The sequence below is a fragment of the Populus nigra genome, chromosome 15 (assembly GCF_951802175.1).
Source record: "Populus nigra chromosome 15, ddPopNigr1.1, whole genome shotgun sequence".
Taxonomy (NCBI): domain Eukaryota; kingdom Viridiplantae; phylum Streptophyta; class Magnoliopsida; order Malpighiales; family Salicaceae; genus Populus; species Populus nigra.
Genome location: NC_084866.1, coordinates 14,498,590 through 14,517,906, shown reverse-complemented (window position 1 = coordinate 14,517,906; position 19,317 = coordinate 14,498,590). Strand labels below are relative to the sequence as shown.

The 19,317-nt window shown below is 29.8% G+C and overlaps 2 protein-coding genes across 4 annotated transcripts in view; both read right to left on the bottom strand.

Moving 5' to 3' along the window:
- Nucleotides 1–19,317, bottom strand: part of LOC133674814 (cuscuta receptor 1-like) — a 97,672-nt gene that overhangs the window by 20,199 nt on the left and 58,156 nt on the right. The window lies entirely within an intron of this gene.
- On the bottom strand, nt 11,909–16,355 carry LOC133674815 (cuscuta receptor 1-like). Of its 3 annotated transcripts, XM_062096073.1 has the most exons (8): nt 15,954–16,355; nt 15,485–15,640; nt 15,294–15,362; nt 15,055–15,201; nt 14,828–14,968; nt 14,118–14,267; nt 13,886–14,035; nt 11,909–13,798 (listed from the first exon to the last, which is right to left on the bottom strand). In XM_062096073.1, the coding sequence occupies exons 1-8, from the start codon at nt 16,309–16,311 to the stop codon at nt 12,141–12,143; spliced, it is 2,829 nt and encodes a 942-aa protein (XP_061952057.1). In that variant the 5' UTR covers nt 16,312–16,355; the 3' UTR covers nt 11,909–12,140. The 3 variants fall into 3 exon arrangements, with proteins under 3 accessions (XP_061952057.1, XP_061952059.1, XP_061952060.1); XM_062096075.1 differs by lacking the exon at nt 15,485–15,640; XM_062096076.1 differs by lacking the exons at nt 15,294–15,362; nt 15,485–15,640.

Below are 19,317 nucleotides of genomic sequence, written 5' to 3'. Positions count from 1 at the left end.
AGCCCCTCTTGGACCCCATGAAAGAAATAATGATACGTACACAACACGGTTGTTCTTCCACTTAGCAGATTCATTTGTATCATAAAATAAATTTATTTTTAAAATAATGAAACATGCTTGACTGATAAAGACCCAAAAGCTAGAACTTGAGCGGCAATTTCCCACAGCCATAATGAGAAACTGCTTTTTATATTTTAATGAAATACCTTTGATTAAGAACATAGAGAAACTGCTTTCTACATCCTCATTCCTCAGCACGGTTGTTCTTCCTCTATTTGTATTTTCAAAAAAATTAAAACATATCTGATTAAAAATACAGAGAAATTATTTCTAAAATTATATATTTTTAAAATAAAAAATACATAAAAATATGTCTTTTTTATCTTTACTATTTTTGTATTTTATATCACGATAATCAAATGTTGCCTAATTAAAAGGGCAGCAGATCATAATAAAAATTGCTCCCTTTTTAATCTAGTTTTTTCTTTTGTTAAATTAATTATTTCGAAAACACATTTATTTTAGGAAAAAAAACATTATTATCAGAGAGGCATTAGAGCTGGTGTTAATTATTTCTACAAATAACACAATTAATTTTAATCTTATTATTAGAGAATTTTTTCTTAATTCTTGGTTGATAATTAGAAATGGCAGCTGATTCTTAATATTCTTGCTGATAGCCTTACAAGTATAGTTTTAAAACTCAACCCGGCCCAACAGATTGACCTGGAACCCGGCTGACCCGAGGCTGGAACCGGGCTGAATTTGTGAAAAAATAAGGAAAGTTCAAAACCCAGCTAACCCGGTCAAAAATCCAGTTACAATCCATTGACTTTTTTTTAAAAAAAATAAGGTCGTTTTGATTTATAAAAAAAATCAGAAGTGATCCGGGTGACCTGGTCAAAACATGGGACCTGAGTCTTGGGCAGGGTCGACCATCGGACCGAGTTTAAAAACATTGCTTGCAAGAGAAATGGGTGAGTTTTTTCTTCACATTCCTAGGTTTTGTTTTTGTGTTATTTTTATTTACTGGTTTCTTGTGAAGAAATTGAAGCCTCAATTGCTTCAATCTTAAACATTTTCATTAATTAATCGGTGGTTGCATTCTTTATATATATATATATATATATATATATATATATATATATATATGATAACTGAGGAATATATTAAAATATTAAAATTAAAGCATGATTTTCTAGACGTGATTTCCATAAAGATAGTAGGGAGGGCTCTATATCCATCATCTTCATGGAAAGTGAGCAGCTGGCCAGCGTCAGCCTTTTATTCGTGTTTTTCCACAAAAAGACTTTGACTTGGTGTCAACTTTTCGGTTAATTACTTTTATGCAATTCAATTTTTTTTTACAATAATGTTAGTAAAATCACTTTAATTATTCTTTCGATCTTCCCCGTGTGATTCACTGCACCTATTTAAACTTTATTACGGTAGACAACTAAATTTATTCTTTCACTCGGTATTTATTATATATTCAATTCGTTAATAGTTGGAAATACAAAAGATATAAAGATAGCTACAAATATATCTATAACCAGAAAACTTAGTGATTAATAAAATATCTTTGCTGGTTTTGTTAGAAAATAATGATGTCAGAGTTACCTACAGTTTTTAGATGAGTTTGGATTGATTTTGTTTTATTTTTAATTTTTGAACTGTAAAAATATAGATAAATTTAAATAAATATTTTTTACAATAGTTTTAGAGTGAAATTAGAGTAAAATTTATACCTTTAAAATAAAAAAAATATAAAACATGTTTTTTATGTTCCCACTGTTTTTGTATTTTATATTGTTGTAACCCATTTTTGGGTCCCCCATAAAATATATATATATATATATATATATATATATATATATATATATATATATATATATATATATATATATATATATAGCCAAAGGAGGTTAAGAAAAATAACAGGAAGCAAAAGCGCTCAGAAAATGGGTAAATGAGGTTAAAAATACAAAGATTGGATTTTTGACAGTATATTCTTGAAGGAGGGAAGCCCTGTTAAGAAGGAAAATTTGAAATTTGAGGAGAAAAGCCCAAATTTGGATGTTTATGGATTTTTAAATGATTTTATAGGGGATTTGATTGCAAGAAAAATTGATTTTTAAGTCAATTTGGGCTTTAATTGGAAGAAATTTAAGTTCTGGGGCCAAAATATATTTTTTAGGAATTTATTAGGTCAAATCAGGGGCTTAATTGCATAAATATTAAAGTTTAAGGGCCAATTAGGGACTTAATTGAAGAAATCCGAAACCAGGGACCAAATTGGAGAAGGCGCGCAAGTAGGAGGGTTGGAATTAATTGATTCAGGGGCCTAATTGAAGAAATTGGAAGTTATTTGATCAATTAAGGGCTCAATTGCATAATTCAGAGGCCAAGGACCAAAGTGAAAAACGCGGCCAAATATAGGGACGGGGTTCGATTTCGGCAGGGATGCAATTGAAGGGACAAAAGATGATTGAGGGCTGATTTGGACTTTGGCGCATTCTGGCGCCACATTTAAATGAAACGGCGCGTTTTCTCCAAAACGACACCGTTTCATCCATTCAAAAAAAAAAAAAGGGCAGAACGGTGTCGTTTTGAACGACACTGTTCATCTTTCTTCTTCCCCCCGAACAGGCAGCGGGGAAGAAGGAAAAGGGATGCTTTTTTTTGAATTTTTGGCCGGCCCCCTCTCTCTCTCGCCTGGAGCCCACCGACCGAACACAATGGCCGACCACCCACCGCGCACCACCCACCGAACCTGGGCAGTCGCGCCCATGGCCGACCAGCCGGCTGCCCCCCCCCCCATGTGAGCTGTAAAAAGCTGCCCTTGGCTCTATAAATGGGATCCAAGGACGCTGAACCGAAGAGGGAGGGAAGGGAAGAGACCCGAAGAAAAGGGGGAGAAAAGGGAGAAGGGGGAAGAAAAGGAGGAGAAGAGGGAAGGGACCGGAAAGAAAAAAAAAGAAAAAAACAGAAGGGAAGAAGAACTAAAAAAACAGAGGAAAGAAAAACAGAGGAAAAAAAAGGCAGAAAAAAAAAGAAGCAGGAGAAGGAGAGACCGAAAGGGAAGGGAAGAGAGAAGAAGAAGGAGAGAGAAGGAAGAGAGGGGCGAACCAAAAAGAAGAGAAGAGGAAACAGAGAGAACGGACCGAACCGTTGGAAACAGCCGCAGCGCCGCCTGGAGCCGCCGTCCGTGAGCCACGACACCGCCACCGGCCTCCGCCACAGCACCGCCAGAAACGCAGCAAGCCGCCGCCTGCTCCGCGCCAGGTAATTTTTCTTCTCCTCCATTTGCTGCATTTGGTTTGTTTCCTGCATGCAGAACGAATAACGTTCTGCATGCAGGAGGGTGGGGGGAAAATAATTCCCCCCGCCAGCATTGTTGCTGGGCCAGGCTGGTCCTGGCCCAGCCTAATCTTCTGGGCCGGGTCCGGCCCAGAAGAAAGTAATAGTTTTTTTGGGCCGAAATCGGCCCGATAAATTTTGGGCCGAAATCGGCCCAACACTTGGGGCTGAGACCGGCCCAGCCCAGTTGGATGGGCCGGCCCAGCCCGATTTAATATTATATATTATATATATTATATTTTGTATTATATATATATATATATATGAAAAAATTTGAGAAAATTCTGCAAAAATTATTAAAAAATATGTTTCTTTTTTCTGTAATTTTATTATTATATTTTGACCAATATTGGCTTGTATTTTTATACTGTAAAGATACAAATCCGGTATTAAAATACCCGGTTTTCGTCAAAGAGTCAAAGATTTTCAACAAAAAAATGTCTTTTACTTTCCAAAAATTTCCTAAATATCTTTAAAAATATTTGTGATTTTTCTACATATTTTCACCAAAATGGATTAATATTTGGTTGTATTTTTGTACCGTAAGAATACAAACCCAGTATTAAAATACCCGATTTGCGTCAAAACATCAAAAAAAAATACATAATTAAAAATGTTTTGTTTTAAAATACGGCCTAGTCTCTCCAATATATATATATAAATATTATAACATCATATTTTCATACAACAAAAGAAAATTTCAAAAAACAATATATGTATTATCCATGCATTTTGGCTTTAATAACCGGTTTATTCAAGCCATGAGAACTAGGCCAATATTTCAAAAATTCTAAAAAAATCTTTTTTTGTTTTATTTTCAGATTTGGGATTATGAATTTATATATAAATTTTTTTTTTCCTGATATTAAAATATGGTTTTTTGTCATAGACATTAGAACGGTTAAGTTTTACCCGATAAGATAAGGACCTCCTTATTGAGGAGGACTTTTCTTGAACCATAGAAGGGCCAATAACTAGAAAACACAACGAGACCTTGAATTTTATCAGACAAAATAAACAATGCAGCTTACCTTAGGTAGGGCGTATTTGGGGTGCTAAAACCTTCCCTTTACGCAACCAGTCCCCGTGCCCGAGCTCTGAGACCAGTTAGGGTTCTTAGTGACCAAAATACTAGGTGGCGACTCCCACACCATTTTTCATTGATAAGAGACAACGAATTCCTTGTCTCCCTATATTTACCAGATATATATATCCCTCCACTATACACCACCCGAGGGTGAACGATCGCCACGACGTCGCGCAACCCGCGACATATATCATGGTAATTAAATGTTGCCTGATTAACATAACACTAAATCATAATAAAAAAATTAATTGTGAAATGGCATAGTAGTTGGATATATTTGTTTTTTGTTTTTGGTGTATGTGATTAAATTAATTATTTCGATAAATGACATATGTATTCGGGGGAAAATAAAAAAATAATCTAATTACTAGAGAGGCATTGGAGCCTTTAATATTTTGCAAAGGCATGGAACACGATGCCAAGGGAATGGAAGATAGTCGTTGACTGCTGGCGTCAACCCAGAAAATTCTAAAATATTCTCATCATTTCCAAGAAAACTCTATCAAGAGGAATTCTTCATTTATTTGGTAGGCCAGCAAAGTCAAAAGCGAATGGTAGCTCATCATTTCCAATAAAATTCTATCAAGGAAGGAACGTAGATATTTTCGGAGAATAACAGAAAATAAATAAAACCAAAGCATTTCCCAAATTTGTCTCTATTTATTTGGTATAGAACCATCTTAATGGTTGTGAGAACATCAAGGCCCAAAGAAGAAGAGGAATTATTTATGTTTTTCTGTTCCCACTATTTTTGTATTTTATATCATGGTAATTAAATGTTGTCTGATTAACATAACACTAAATTATAATATAAAAAATTAATTGTGGAATGACATGCTAGTTGTATCTATTTGTTTTTTTTTTCGCGTGTGTGATTAAATTAATTATCTCGATAAATGACACATGTGTTTGGGGAAAATAAAATTAATTATTGCTAGAGAGGCACTGGAGCAATTGATATTTTGCAAAGGCATGGAATTCGATGCCAGGGGAATGTAAGATAGTTGTTGACTGCTGGCGTCAACGTGATAAAGCAATTAATTATAGTGAAAATGAAATAGTTAACAACGACAAGCTGAATTCAATTTAGATTTGAAAATTCTATTTGGCAATGTATGATTTGAAAATTCTATGTGGCAATTTAGCTGAATTCTTTTGAAAATTCTATTTGAACGGTAGGCGAGCCGAATCAAAAATGGTATTTAAAGTTGGCTAGAATTATTTTTGAAAGTTATTTTTATTTAAAATTATATTTAACTAATATTTTTTATCTTAAAAATATTTTAAAATCAGCGTATGAAAAAAATTAAAAATATATATAAAAAAATTAAATAAAAAAATCAAGAGCATCTCTAAGAAAAGTCTAACAAGAAATGAAAATATTTGAAGAATAACAGAAAATAAATCAAACCAAACCAAAGCCGTGGAATTAAAAACCAAAAGATGGACCAAATTTGTCTCTACAATGAGCCATCTTAGTGGTGGGGCAAAAACTTTATGGAGAGATTATTATTTAATCATCAAAACAATTATTTATTCCGGAGGAAAACCCAAACTCAATTTCATTTGACCAAAGTCACGCCATCAAAGAAAACCAGAAAAAGATATTTAATTGATATAATAAAAAAAAATTGGTATACTAATATAAGAAAAATAAAAATCTACTAAAATAGGTGGTACTCAAACAGCTCTGAATATTCGTATTCCTTATCTCCCAGGCAAGGAAAATCAATAAAAATAGATGGTACTATTCTATAAATGGATGGAGATATCAATACCAAAAACATGGACAAAAATAGTTTTTTTTTTCAATTTGAATATTTATTTTCATGAAATCTGATAAATAAAATATCTTTATTAGTTCTATTATCAAAATGATGATGATGTCATAGTTAATTTTTTTTAAAATGAGTTTGGATTGATTTTATTTTATTTTTAATTTATGAAAAGTAAAGATATGTAAAATACTTATATTTAATATTTTTTTATTCAAGTACTCTAATTGATTTTTTTTCTATTCATAAACTAGTGTCTGACCACAAATTTGTTTAGAGAATAAATGTAAGGTTTACATAAAGTAACTATGGAATAATAAGAATATTAACAATAAGATTTATTTATAAATAAATCATGCATAGATTTAATGTCTCTAAATTTTAAATTTGGTGTGAATAAATTCAAGGAATTTACAAGATAAATAGTATAATATTAGCCTTTCAGAATCTCCCACTCTTCCTCCTCAAGGAATTAATTAGTGGGTCGTTAGTTTGTTCTATTTTCTTCACGTTGTACATAGTTTTACCTTTATTATTGTCACAAATTAGGAATAGTTAAAACTAGTGATATTTCTCACTTGCTATTAAAACTATAGTTTTTTTTAATTTGTTTCTTAATTATTGAAACAATAATATTTTTAACATTATCATTCCCATACTTGTTTATAAAAATCATTTCTATTAAACCACATTAACATGTTTAAATTAAAGTATATTATCCCTTCTCAATGATTGAAATGGTCTCAGGAACTTATAAATGCATGATGGTGATTGTCTGTCGGACCCATCCTGAGGAAAAATACTTAATTCGTGTACTCTTGAGATTGGAGGATTGCCACCATATATTTTCGCTGTTGGAGAAATACAGTAGTTTAGGGAATTTTATTAAATATCTTATATTAATATAATTAGAGGTGCATCCTTAAAGTTATTTGGATAAAAAAATTAATTACCTTTTCAATTTATATACAATCTAACCCATTGACATATCTTTCTGTCGAATACCGTAGATTTGGAGCTAAAACTCTAAAAAAAGTCAGCAGCAAAATTTGTTTTTTCAATATGATACTTCTATTCAATATAAGTCAAGGATAATGACTCTTTCTCAACGATGGAAGTTGGTATACCTAATGATGATAATATTCTCAGCTTTGGAAAAGATGAATATTTTAAGATGGAATATAAGTTTGGATTAATTACTTTTATGCAATTCAAATTTTTTTTTTACTCTATGGTCATGATGAACATGACTTTCTTAAGCTAGTTGTAGCATATAGAAATTGTTTTTTTTTTAATTAAAAAAATGGAAATATAATTCACATCCAAGTAAATACATTCACAAATTAATATAATAGGTTTTAATATTAACTTTTAATATATATAAAATGAAAGATATTAAGAGTTGATTAATTGTTAAGCTATATATGTTTTAAAAAATCATTTCCATTAAACCACATGATATGTTTAAATATTTGCAATATGTACATATTTTGAATTTAATATTAGTAATTATAAAGTTTATTTAGTTGCTCCACTTTTGTTCTCTCCTCTTTCTCTCATTATTGTTTTTTTTTTTTTTAACTGTCTTGTCTTTCTTTCTTTTTTGTCTCCCATCTCTTAATCCTTCAAGATTCAAAATACATGGCAATTTACGTTAGAAATGTTGATGAAAAATTAAATATAACTAGGAAACAAATAAAAAATAATTATTATTTTTTAAAGTATCTTTCACTTAAAAATATATTAAAATAATATTTTTTTTTAAAAAAAATATTTTTGACATCAGTATATTAAAAAATTAAAATATATATAAAAAATAATTTTAAATAAAAAAATAAAATTTTATCTAATTTTTATTTGGACAACCACGGCATATCCAAGAAAAGTCTATCAAGAAATGAAGATATTTTAAGAATGATAGAAAATAAATCAAACCAAAAGATGGATCAAATTTGTCATTGTAGTGAGCTATCTTAGTGGTGGGGCAAAAACTTGATGGAGAGAGAGATAATTATTTATTTATCAAAACAATTATTTATTCTAGAGGAAAACCCAAACTCAATTTCATTTGATCAAAGTCACACCATAAAAAAATACAAGAAAAAAAGGTATTTAATTGATATAATAATAAAAAAGGTTGGTATGTTAATATAAGAAAAATAAAAATCTAATTAAAATAGATGGACTCGAATAACTCTGAATATTCATATACCTTATCTTATAGGCAAGAAAAAACAATAAAAGAAGGTGACGTTTTTATCTCTGGCTGTAAATGGATGGAGACGTTAATGCTGGAAACATGGACTTTTTTTTTTCAATTTGAATACTTATACTCACAAAATCTAATAAATAAAATATTTTCATTAGTTTTATTATTAGGATGATGATGTCACAGTTAATTTTTTTAGATGAGTTTGGATTGATTTTATTTTATTTTTAATTTCTGAACAGTAAAGATATATAAAATACTTATACTTTATATTTTCTTTTATTCAAGTACTCTAATTGATTTTTTTTATTTAAGTACTTGATAAACTAGTTCTGACCATAAATTTGTTTACATTGATTTCTCGAATAAATACAAGGTTTATATAAATTAATTATGGAGTAATAAGAATATTAACAATAAAATTTATTTATATATAAATCATAGATTTAATTTCTCTAAATTTTAAATTTGATGTGAATAAATTCAAGGGATTTCCAAGATAAATAGTATAATAGTAGCCGTTCAAAAAATTGAGAATCTCCCGCTCTTCCTCCTCAAGGAATTAATTAGTGGGTAGTTAAAACTATAGTTTGTTCTATGTTCTTCACTTTATTTATAGTTTTACCTATATTATTGTCACAAATTATGGATAGTTAAAACTAGTGATATTTCTCTAACATTGTTATAAGAAAATTTTGGAAATTTTTAGTCAATAATAAGATAATAAAAATAATTATTAACAAAAAGAAACAATAAATAAAATTATAAAAGTAAAATATGTTTTTTGAATTATGTAATTTTTGTTTGTTCTGAAAACAAAGGGAGTTTTTATTAGCATTATAGTTTATTGAATAAAAAGTAACAATAATAGCCTCATCTGAATAATTTAAACTAAAAAAAATATAAATGGTGATCAATAGTTTATTGAATAAAAAGTAACAATACGTATATTTTCAAGCAATCAAGAGGCTGCCATCCTTCCAAGAAAACCATGGTTACTAACGCCATCAACATCTGAATTAATAGCCCCATCTTAATATCAAATATAAATGCTGATCAATATTTGTTATAGAGGGCAGCTAGCGAGGAGGTTCAGGCTTTTATAAAGGACGTCACGGACCCACCCCGTGGAAAGAACCACCATTATATATATATATATATATATAGTTTAACGTGGGTGTCTGGGTCAGTTTACGTGCACCTCAACTAATCTCACGGACCCTGAAGTTAATGACCATGTAAGCCTCTAGTGGTCATCATATAAGCAACTACAGGACTCGAACCTGAAACCCCATTACAAATATATTTGATTATATTTGTGTGTATTTGTTTTTCATTTAATTTTTTTAAATAGAAAACATGTTAATTAAAAAAAATATAACTCACGGTGGTGAAGCGAATAGACAAATATCTGGTCTATGTAATAAAATGGGTGGCACTTGAAGGTTCACATACCTTTTATTTTTATTAATTTGGATTTTCTTTCCTACTTTTTAATATTTTATGGATGAGAATGAAATATTTTATATAAACTTTAAAAACAACAGTACTGAGATATATATATATATATATATATATATATATATATATATATTCTGTGTTACAATTACTTATATAAATGGATGAAGCATGGAAATTATAGAAGGCGATTGTCACAAACTAAACTTTGTAGATGAAATTGAGAAATCTCAAGGAGCAAATTAAAAATTTAATAAAATCTGACCAAGTCGTTTCAGAAGGCAAGAAAGAAGATAAAAACAATAGAATCACATCAACATCACTAGCAGTATAACGTTCCCTTTCAATTAGAAAGCTTAGAAATAAAAAAATAAAAAAACTGCTTTCTATGTATACAACACTTCTCCATTTATATCTTCTCCATTATAAAGTAATTTTATACCTATTTTTTTTATTAAAATTTAATTCATTTCAAAATCACATTATCGGAAAAACATGAAAACCGATGGACTTTTTATGAAAATATATGATTGATATGATACAAAAAATAGGAACAATGATATGAGAAAATAAAAGTTTATATACTAAAATTAATAAAAAGTGAAAGTATATCAAAATATTTATATGATTGATATGATACTGATATTTTGAACATCAATATATCAAAAAAATTTAAAAAAAATTTAAAAAAAAATCAAATTTTATTCTATTTTCATTTGGAACACAGTACCAACCGGGCTATATCCAGGAAAAGTCTATCAACGAAGAAGATATTTGGAGAATAACAAAAAATAAATCAAACCAAAGCCGTGGAATTAGAAACTAAAAGATGGACCAAATTTGTCTCTACAGTGAGCCATCTAAGTGGTGGGGCAAAAACTTGATGGAGAGATAATTATTTATTCCTCAAAACAATTATTTATTCCGGAGAAAAACTCAAACTCAATTTCATTTGATCAAAGTCACACCATGAAAGAAAACAAGAAAAGAGTATTTAATTGATATAATAAAAAAACAATTGGTTTACTAATATAAGAAAAATAAAAATCTACTAAAATGGGTGGCACTCAAACAGTTTTGAATATTCGCATTCCTTATCTTCCAGGCAAGAAGAGACAATAAAAGCAAGTGACGTTTCTTTTCTCCGGCTGTAAATAGATGGAGACATCAATACCAAAATAAATATGAATTAGTTAGAATAATTATAACTAACAAATATAATAGGTTTTATTGTTAAGCTATATATATATATATATATATATATATATATATATATATATATATATATATTTGCAATATGTACATATTTTGATTTTAATATTAGTAATTATAAAATTTATTTAGTTAATAAAAATTGCTTCATTTTTGTTTTTTCATCTGTCTCTCACTATTATTATTTTTTTCTAAACTATCTTGTCTCCTTTTCTTTTTTGTCTCCCATCTCTCACTCTTTCAAGATTCAAAAAACATAGCAATTTACGTTAGGAATATTGATTAAAAAAATAAATATAACCAGAAAAAAAATACAAAAAAAAAATTGATATTGGTGAAAGAGAGTATCTAATTCTAGTAAAGCATTTAAATTTCCATTGAAAGATGCATCATATATTAATCTAAGGTCCATTTTCCATTAACCAATCGGCGGTTGCATTCTAACGCTTGAGATTTATTTTTTATGCTTAAGCATTTAATTCTTTTTTATACACTAAATTGAAATTAAAGCATATTACCCCTAATTCTCAAGCTTATGGGGCAATGGTCTCATGAACCCGTCTCGTAGAAAAAACAAAAAACGCTTGATAGCAATGGGCTCATGGACCATCCCCCTGGTCTATATCGTGGAAAAAAATGCAAATGATAATGATCTTACAGACCATCCCACTAACCCACATCGTGTAAAAAATACAGATAGCAATGGTCTCACAGACCTAGCTGACACTGCATCCATCTTTTACTTGTTGATTGTGTTACAAAAACTGCTGATAAGTACTTTAGAAATAATAAAAGAAGACTTGCTGATATGACAATGACAAGAAGTATTTTAGAAAAACAAAATACAAATCAAAATTAATACAACATCACTTGAGCATGCCTTAAAACTTGTTGAAATCTTAAAACAAGAATACACAACAAAACACCAGTCTTCGTACCATCAAGGCTATGAAATTCTAAACCTTGATAGCATAGGAAGATTTTCCACCAGAAAATAATAGCAATTGTTGATGCTCACTTCAATAAAGTGAAACCAAGCTCATCGCCAATATGAATTTATATACAGAACTGCACCTATCACCAGCAGCACCATGATGTATGCAACCCCAAAGCTCACATAGAAAATCTCTATATCCATGAAGCCACCATCATCTTCATTGTTCATTGAAGTTGGTGATGATGGCATAATCACACTACATATTTTGCTTAGCGGTTCTCCACAAAGACAAGGGTTCTCTTTGTAGCAGCTCTCCTCAAACGTGGCAAATTGTGCAACTCTCGCAGGAGTTTTGCCAGACAGATTATTGTGTGCCACACTGAAAAATTCTAGAGAAAATAGTTCAATAAGTCGAGGTGGGATTTCTCCATCCAGTTTGTTGTAGGAAATATCCAAGCTCTCTATTTCCTTTAAATTTGAAAATGTTGGTGGAATTGGTCCAGTCAGATTGTTGTGCGAAAGGTTCAATGCCTTGATCTTGTTGAGGTTTCCAATTTCAGGAGGAATCTCTCCTGTGAAATTGTTGCATGAGAAATCAATTCCTGTTAAGTACTGGATAATGCTTCCTCTATAAGGAAGGGATACATTCTTTGTTGTAAACTCGAAAGATTGTTGTGATGAGAACACAGAATCATGGGAATTGTATTGTTGTGGGAAAGGATGAGTAGATATCATCCAAAAGAGGATGTTACCAGAAAGATAATTGTGAGATAGATCAATCACGGTTAATTGATCCAACCTGCATATTCGAATTGGGATTTCACCTTCAAGATTGTTATAACTCAAGAATAGAAATCTCAAGTTAGATAGCCTGTCAATCCATTCTGGAATTCTACCAGTTAAATCATTATGGGAAAGATCTAATGCGAATATCTCAGAGGAGTCATAAAATGTCATTGCGATCGGTCCTTGCAACTTATTTCTAGACAAATAAACAACTCTTAATTTTGAAGAAGTGCCGAATCTAGGTGGTAAAGGACCAGATAAATTGTTCCTTGATAGGTCCAAGAATTCAAGAGAAGACATATTCCCAATCCATCCAGGGATCCACCCTTGCAAACTGTTGTTGGACAGGTCTAACTCGTACATGAAGCTCATGTTACCTAATGAGGAAGGAATGCTTCCATTGAAACCATTATCAGACATCAATAAAACTTCTAACCCTGGCAAATGAGCTCCGATTTCTGAAGGGATTTGTCCTTGGAAGTGATTCATTGATATACTTAGGAATGACAAATTCACATGGGAACTCTTTGGCAATAAGAATGGACCTGAAATAGAACAGTTTTCTAAAGAAAGACGTTTGAGGTATGTGTTGTTTTCAATCAACCAATTTGGAAACTCTCCCTTTATTTGGGTATTTGTAAGATCCAAAGATTGCATGCTGAACTGATGGTAAAGGAACTTGGGAAATGCTCTCGCATTTTGTCCACCATTACGCAAAAAGAGGAACTCTAACTGGAACTTTGAGCTTAGATTATAATCATCTTCTTCTGCATATATTTCATTGTTCGAACCATCAAAATACTTGAGCTTTGAAAGGTTGCATAACGGGCTCAATGACATAGGTATCTTCAAGTGATTGGAAGAGAGATCAAGTTGTTGAAGGGAAGTCATATTTGCCAGACACGGAGGCAAGAAACCACTGAGATCATTGTCATACATATATAGCTCTTGGAGATGATTTAAGTCACATAGGCCTGATCACATTATAATTTAGAAAAAAAAACTTTAAGTTTCTAATAGAAAATATATAACCTAGAGAGAGTAAGCGTTATCAACCTTACCTTGGGTTGTAGGTAATTGGCCATTTAGACTGCAATTCTGCAAGCTTAAAGTTTTGAGAGAGGTCATCGTTCTAATGGTTTGTAAGATGTTGTTATTGAGAGTATTGGAACTTAAATCCAAGAGTTTCAAGTTCTTGAGATTAAAGAAGCCTACCACAATCAAGAAATTATATTAACATAGAAGCAATTAAAATTATAAAGGAAATGAAAGACTAAGATTCATCAACCTTACCTTGGGTTGTAGGTATTCGACCATCTAGTTTGCAGCTCCGCAAAATCAAAGTTTTAAGAGAGGTCATCATTCCAATGGCTTGAAAGATGCTATTATTGAGAGTATTGTAACTCAAATCAAAGTATTCCAAGTTCTTGAGATCAAGTAAGCCTGCCACAATTAATTAAATAAGAAATTATATTATCGTAGAAGGAATTAAGATTAGAAATAATTAATTACTTATTAATCATGGCTAAAAAAAACTAAAAATACTCGTTAGGTGTAGAAATTGTATTGTCCAATCAAAAGAAGGATTTTTATACGTCTAACCCAAAAAAAAAATACACCATTGTTAATTTATTCTCCTCCTAAAAATAGCACTCTCTATGTATGAAGTTACCTTTTCATTAAAGAAATTATTGTTTTTTTATGTAATCATTTTATTTACATTACACTGAAATGGTGTTGAGAGAGAGAGAGAGGGGAAAAATTAAAGTGAAATATTATTTATATTAAATGGATGGTAGAATTTTAAAATAATAAAGATTTCAATTGAGTTAATTTTTAAATTTGAGATTGAATTGAATCTTTTTTTTATATTATGAATTTAATTTCTAATGGATTTGAGTTGAATAGGTTACGTAAATATAAAAGAGGAATTCTAATCGAGCAGGCATAGAAGTAGAATGGTCAATGATAAGTAATAGTGGAGTTGAAATTTGTTAATTTACCTCTAGAAGGTACAATACCATTGAGTGCATCCAAAGATATATTTTTTAGAGAAGGCAGTGCTTCGAGGCTTTGAAGGGAGTGTCCATCTAGAGAACAACCGCTTAGATCTAACATTTTCAAAGAGCTCAAATTTTGCAACTCTGTTCGTTCAAAAGTAGCAAATTATATTTTTCAATTAAACCTAAATGTATAAACATCATTATATATATAATATAATATAACTTACCGTGACCTAATATTCTTCCTCTAAAATCGTTGTAGCTCAGATAAAGTGTCGTGAGGTTAGGGAATGCTTCTAATGATTGCAGTAACTGGAAGCTACTTCCATAGGTTGTGATATTTTCTAGGTATAGGGTCCTCAAGTTGCTTGGACCTGCAAGTTAGTTAGAGAAGAAACAAGAATAATTAATATTATCTTCATGATGCTACCAACCAGGTAGGTAATGTGAATATGTTACTAATTACCTCTTGAGACTATCAATTTGTTAATATTGTTGCCGCTCAAATACAAGGTCTCCAGGCTGCTCAACGATTCTTGATATTTATAAAAATAATAGTTAATTAATTCATTACAAAACATAAATTGTGTTTTTTGAAATTAAATTTAATAGATAATTGTGTTAATTAAATTGAATATAGTATATAAAAAAACTAACCTTTCAAATCTATTAACCCCTCTAGTCTATTATAATCTAAATATAATAATTTAAGAGAGGAAAGCAACTCCACAAATGATAGAATACTACGATCAAAATGATTAATTCCCAAGTCAAGATACTTCAAATTGCTCATTTTCTGTAACTCATAACCACCTATATAAAAAAATAAATAAATTAAGATGTCAGGTAAAGAAAAAAAAAGATATTATTGGAGTAATTTAATTATTATTGATGAAGAGGCATGTAATTGTTACAGTGACTTCATGTAAAGAGGTTGAGATAGTGAAAGTAAAAATGAAAGGAGTGATTGTTACAGTGATGATGTCATGATTATATTAATAATCTAAGGAATTAAACAACACCTTATTCCTAAATATTTTCTTCGATGATGAATTACTGTGGAGAATCAAAGTGATAATAACTAAAAAACAAATCTAAATATTTTGTAATATTTAAGAGAGCAAACCTTTCTTATCAACCCAACCAGCTATACGATTACCCCACAAGTGGAGACCGTTGAGTTGTTGAAAAGGAAGAAACAAGGAGGCATTTAAGTACCAATCTCCCACTTCCTCATTCCTTGCGCCCCCAAGATAGAGTTCGGTGACTCGACCTGTACTGCTGTTGCAGACAATACGTTCCCAAGAACAACAGTTGGCGTCAGCTTTCATCCAGGAGGGAAGGGAGGTGCCGTTGGGATAGTTAAGAGAATCTTTGAGGTGCAACAGAGCGATTCTCTCTTCCTCCAAGCAACCAAGAGGCAGCCATCCTTGCAGCGAAACCGTTATCACTAACACCGTCAACACCTGAAGGAACAGCCCCATCTTAATATATATCAACTATTACAATATTAATTGTTGCAAATGGCAGCGAGGAGGTTTAGGCTTTTATAGAGGACTTTGCGGACCCACCCCGTGGAAAAAAAACTGCATGATGGCAACGGACACATCCCCTAATGGACAATAAATATTTATAATTCAATGTTCATGACTTTCTTAAGCAAAATAAATTTATAAAAAAATCTGAAAAAAATCTCAGTAATTTTAAAAAAATATCTTTATGAAAAACACACTCAGCAGCCACATAAGTTAGAAGCTTCATTTTTTTTGTTAAACAAAAAATTCCACTTCATGGTCGCATCCTCTCTCTCTTGTTTTTTTTCTTAATTTTTCAATTGGCCGAAGTCCTATTAATATTTTTTTTGATGCCGTGTTTTTTTCCTACTAAATATTAAATTTTTAATATAATTATCCTATGAACACTATTTTTTTTAGTTTTAACAAACCAGAATAAATTTGAAATCATGTTTTTTAAAAAATTAAATTTTTTGTTTACATTTTTTTTATCATTGATATTAAAAATAATTTTAAAAAAATATTTTGAAAAACAAATTTTATTTTATTTTATTTTATTTTAGTACATAATTCACAATATCTGAATTCATTCATTTAACATTTATCTTTAATATATATAATCTAAATATCTTTTAGGAAAAAAATGCATGATGAAAATGTTCTCTCGGACCCAACTTATGAAAAAATACATGATGGCACCATCAAACGGACCTGGAAAAAAAGAAGCAGGATGGCACAGGACGGCAATGTCCTCTTCATCACATTTGTTTTCGTTTTGATATTACCTTGATTATTTTTTACATTCCAAAAGTATTTTTTAAAAAAATAAATTTTATTTTATTTTATTTTATTAAATTAATATTTTTTGATGTTTTCAAATTATTTTAATATGTAGATGTTAAAAATAATTTTTTAAAAATAAAAAAAATATTATTTAAATGTATTTCCAAACAAAAAACACTTTGAAAACCAACGATTACCTTACTCCCAAAAACTCCTAAGTATTGCTCACATTGAAAAAAAAATCTTTGTCAAGACTTTACTGTTCATCCTTTTGTATATTATTGTAGATTAACTGTTTAATTTTATTTTTTAATTTGTTCCTCAATTTGTTTTTGACAATTTAGTTCTAATTAAACTCCTATTGATTTTGATGTCTTATGAAAAGATAGAATTAAAAGAAAAGGGACTGAAATAAAAATGACGCCAAATATAAGTGTCATGCTATAAGTTTTGCAAATGATGCATTTTGGTTCTTAAACTTTAAAATTCACGTAAATCATATAATTTCAGTACTTCAATATTTTTCTAATTTGATTTTGATACAAAAGTTTATTTTTGTTATTTTTGAATCCCTAGTTGAGAGAAGAGAGAGATAAGTTGTCAGATTCTAGCGGTAGATAAAGAAAAGTGTCGTTGATATCAATTTAGATCACCAAAATAAATGATACTTGTATCAAATAACTTTATTTGATGAGGAAATCTCATATTAAGTATTTTTTAACTTTTAAAGTTCTTGAAAAAAAATAAATATGATCTTTGATTGATTTCTACCTTAAAAGAAACATGATAAGTTTTTTTTTTCAACACCACCGATCACTTTAAATGTTGATGAATGAGAATTTAAGTGGATAGAATTTTAGGATTTCTAGAAGAATTAATTCTCTCAAATTTTTTCATATTTTCTGTTTTTATTTTTATTAACTTGGCTTTACTTTCTTACTTTTTAATATTTTGGATGAGAAAGAAATATTTTATATAAACTTTAAAAACATCTCTGAGATTTATTAATATATATTTTGTGCGACTCTTTACTTGTATAAACGGATGAAGCATGGAAATTATAGTACTTTCTTTTTATAATACTTTTAATCTGAATATTTATTGAATGAATTCAGATATAAAATTATGTATTAAAATAAAATAAAATAAGTTACATTTGTTTTATATTATGAATAAGCGGATGGCATAGGACGGCAGTGTCCTCTTCATTACATTTGTTTTCATTTTGATACTAACATGTTTGTTTTACGTTTGAATAATTTTAATATACAATATTTTAGCACCTAGCTCCTCATCCTTTTCATGTACGTAGAATTTTAATAATTAGTTAGAATCTATTAATTTCCCATAAATCATAAAATAAAAAGTCCCTATTGGAATTACCAAATTTAAAAATACTACTTCTTATAATATTAATATTATAACTCCACATAAATATTAAAATTTCAAGATGAAATTGAGAAATATGAAGGAGCAAACTAAGAATTTACCAAAATCTGACCTATAAAGTCGTTTAACAGGTAATATAAAGGAATCACATCAACATCACTAGTGGTTTCAATTAAAAAGCTGAGAAGCAGGCAATTTCCCACAGCCCCCCATGACGGGCAATTTTATCAGTCATGCTTGACTGATAAAAGCCCAAAGGTTAGAACTTGAGCGGCAATTTCCCACAGCCATAATTAATGAGAAACTGCTTTTTATATTTGAATGAAATACCTTTGATTAAGAACATAGAGAAACTGCTTTCTACATCCTCAGCACGGTTGTTCTTCCTCTATTTGTATTTTCAAAAAATTAAAAACATATCTGATTAAAAATACAGAGAAATTATTTCTAAAATTATATATTTTTAAAATAAAAAATTCATAAAAATATATCTTTTTTATCTTTACTATTTTTGTATTTTATATCACGATAATCAAATGTTGCCTAATTAAAAGAGCAGATCATAATAAAAATTGCTCCCTTTTTAATCTAGTTTTTTTCTTTTGTTAAATTAATTATTTCAATAAAAAAAACACATTTATTTTAGGAAAAATGAAAAAACCTTATTATTAGAGAGGCATTAGAGCTGGTTTTAATTATTTCTATAAATAACACATTTACTTTAATCTTATTATTAGGGAATTTTTTCTTAATTCTTGGTTGATAATTATAAATGGCAGCTGGTTCTTAATATTCTTGCTGATA

Bases quoted from the DNA above. Each gene is read 5' to 3' on its own strand.
- LOC133674815 (XM_062096073.1), bottom strand. From the start codon at position 16,311: ATGGGGCTGTTCCTTCAGGTGTTGACGGTGTTAGTGATAACGGTTTCG. The intron at 14,268-14,827 runs GTAAATTAACAA...TAATTGTGGCAG, and splicing joins TGGTATTGTACCTTCTAGAG to GCTTACTTGATCTCAAGAAC. The intron at 14,036-14,117 runs GTAAGGTTGATG...TGATTGTGGTAG, and splicing joins TCGAATACCTACAACCCAAG to GCTTCTTTAATCTCAAGAAC.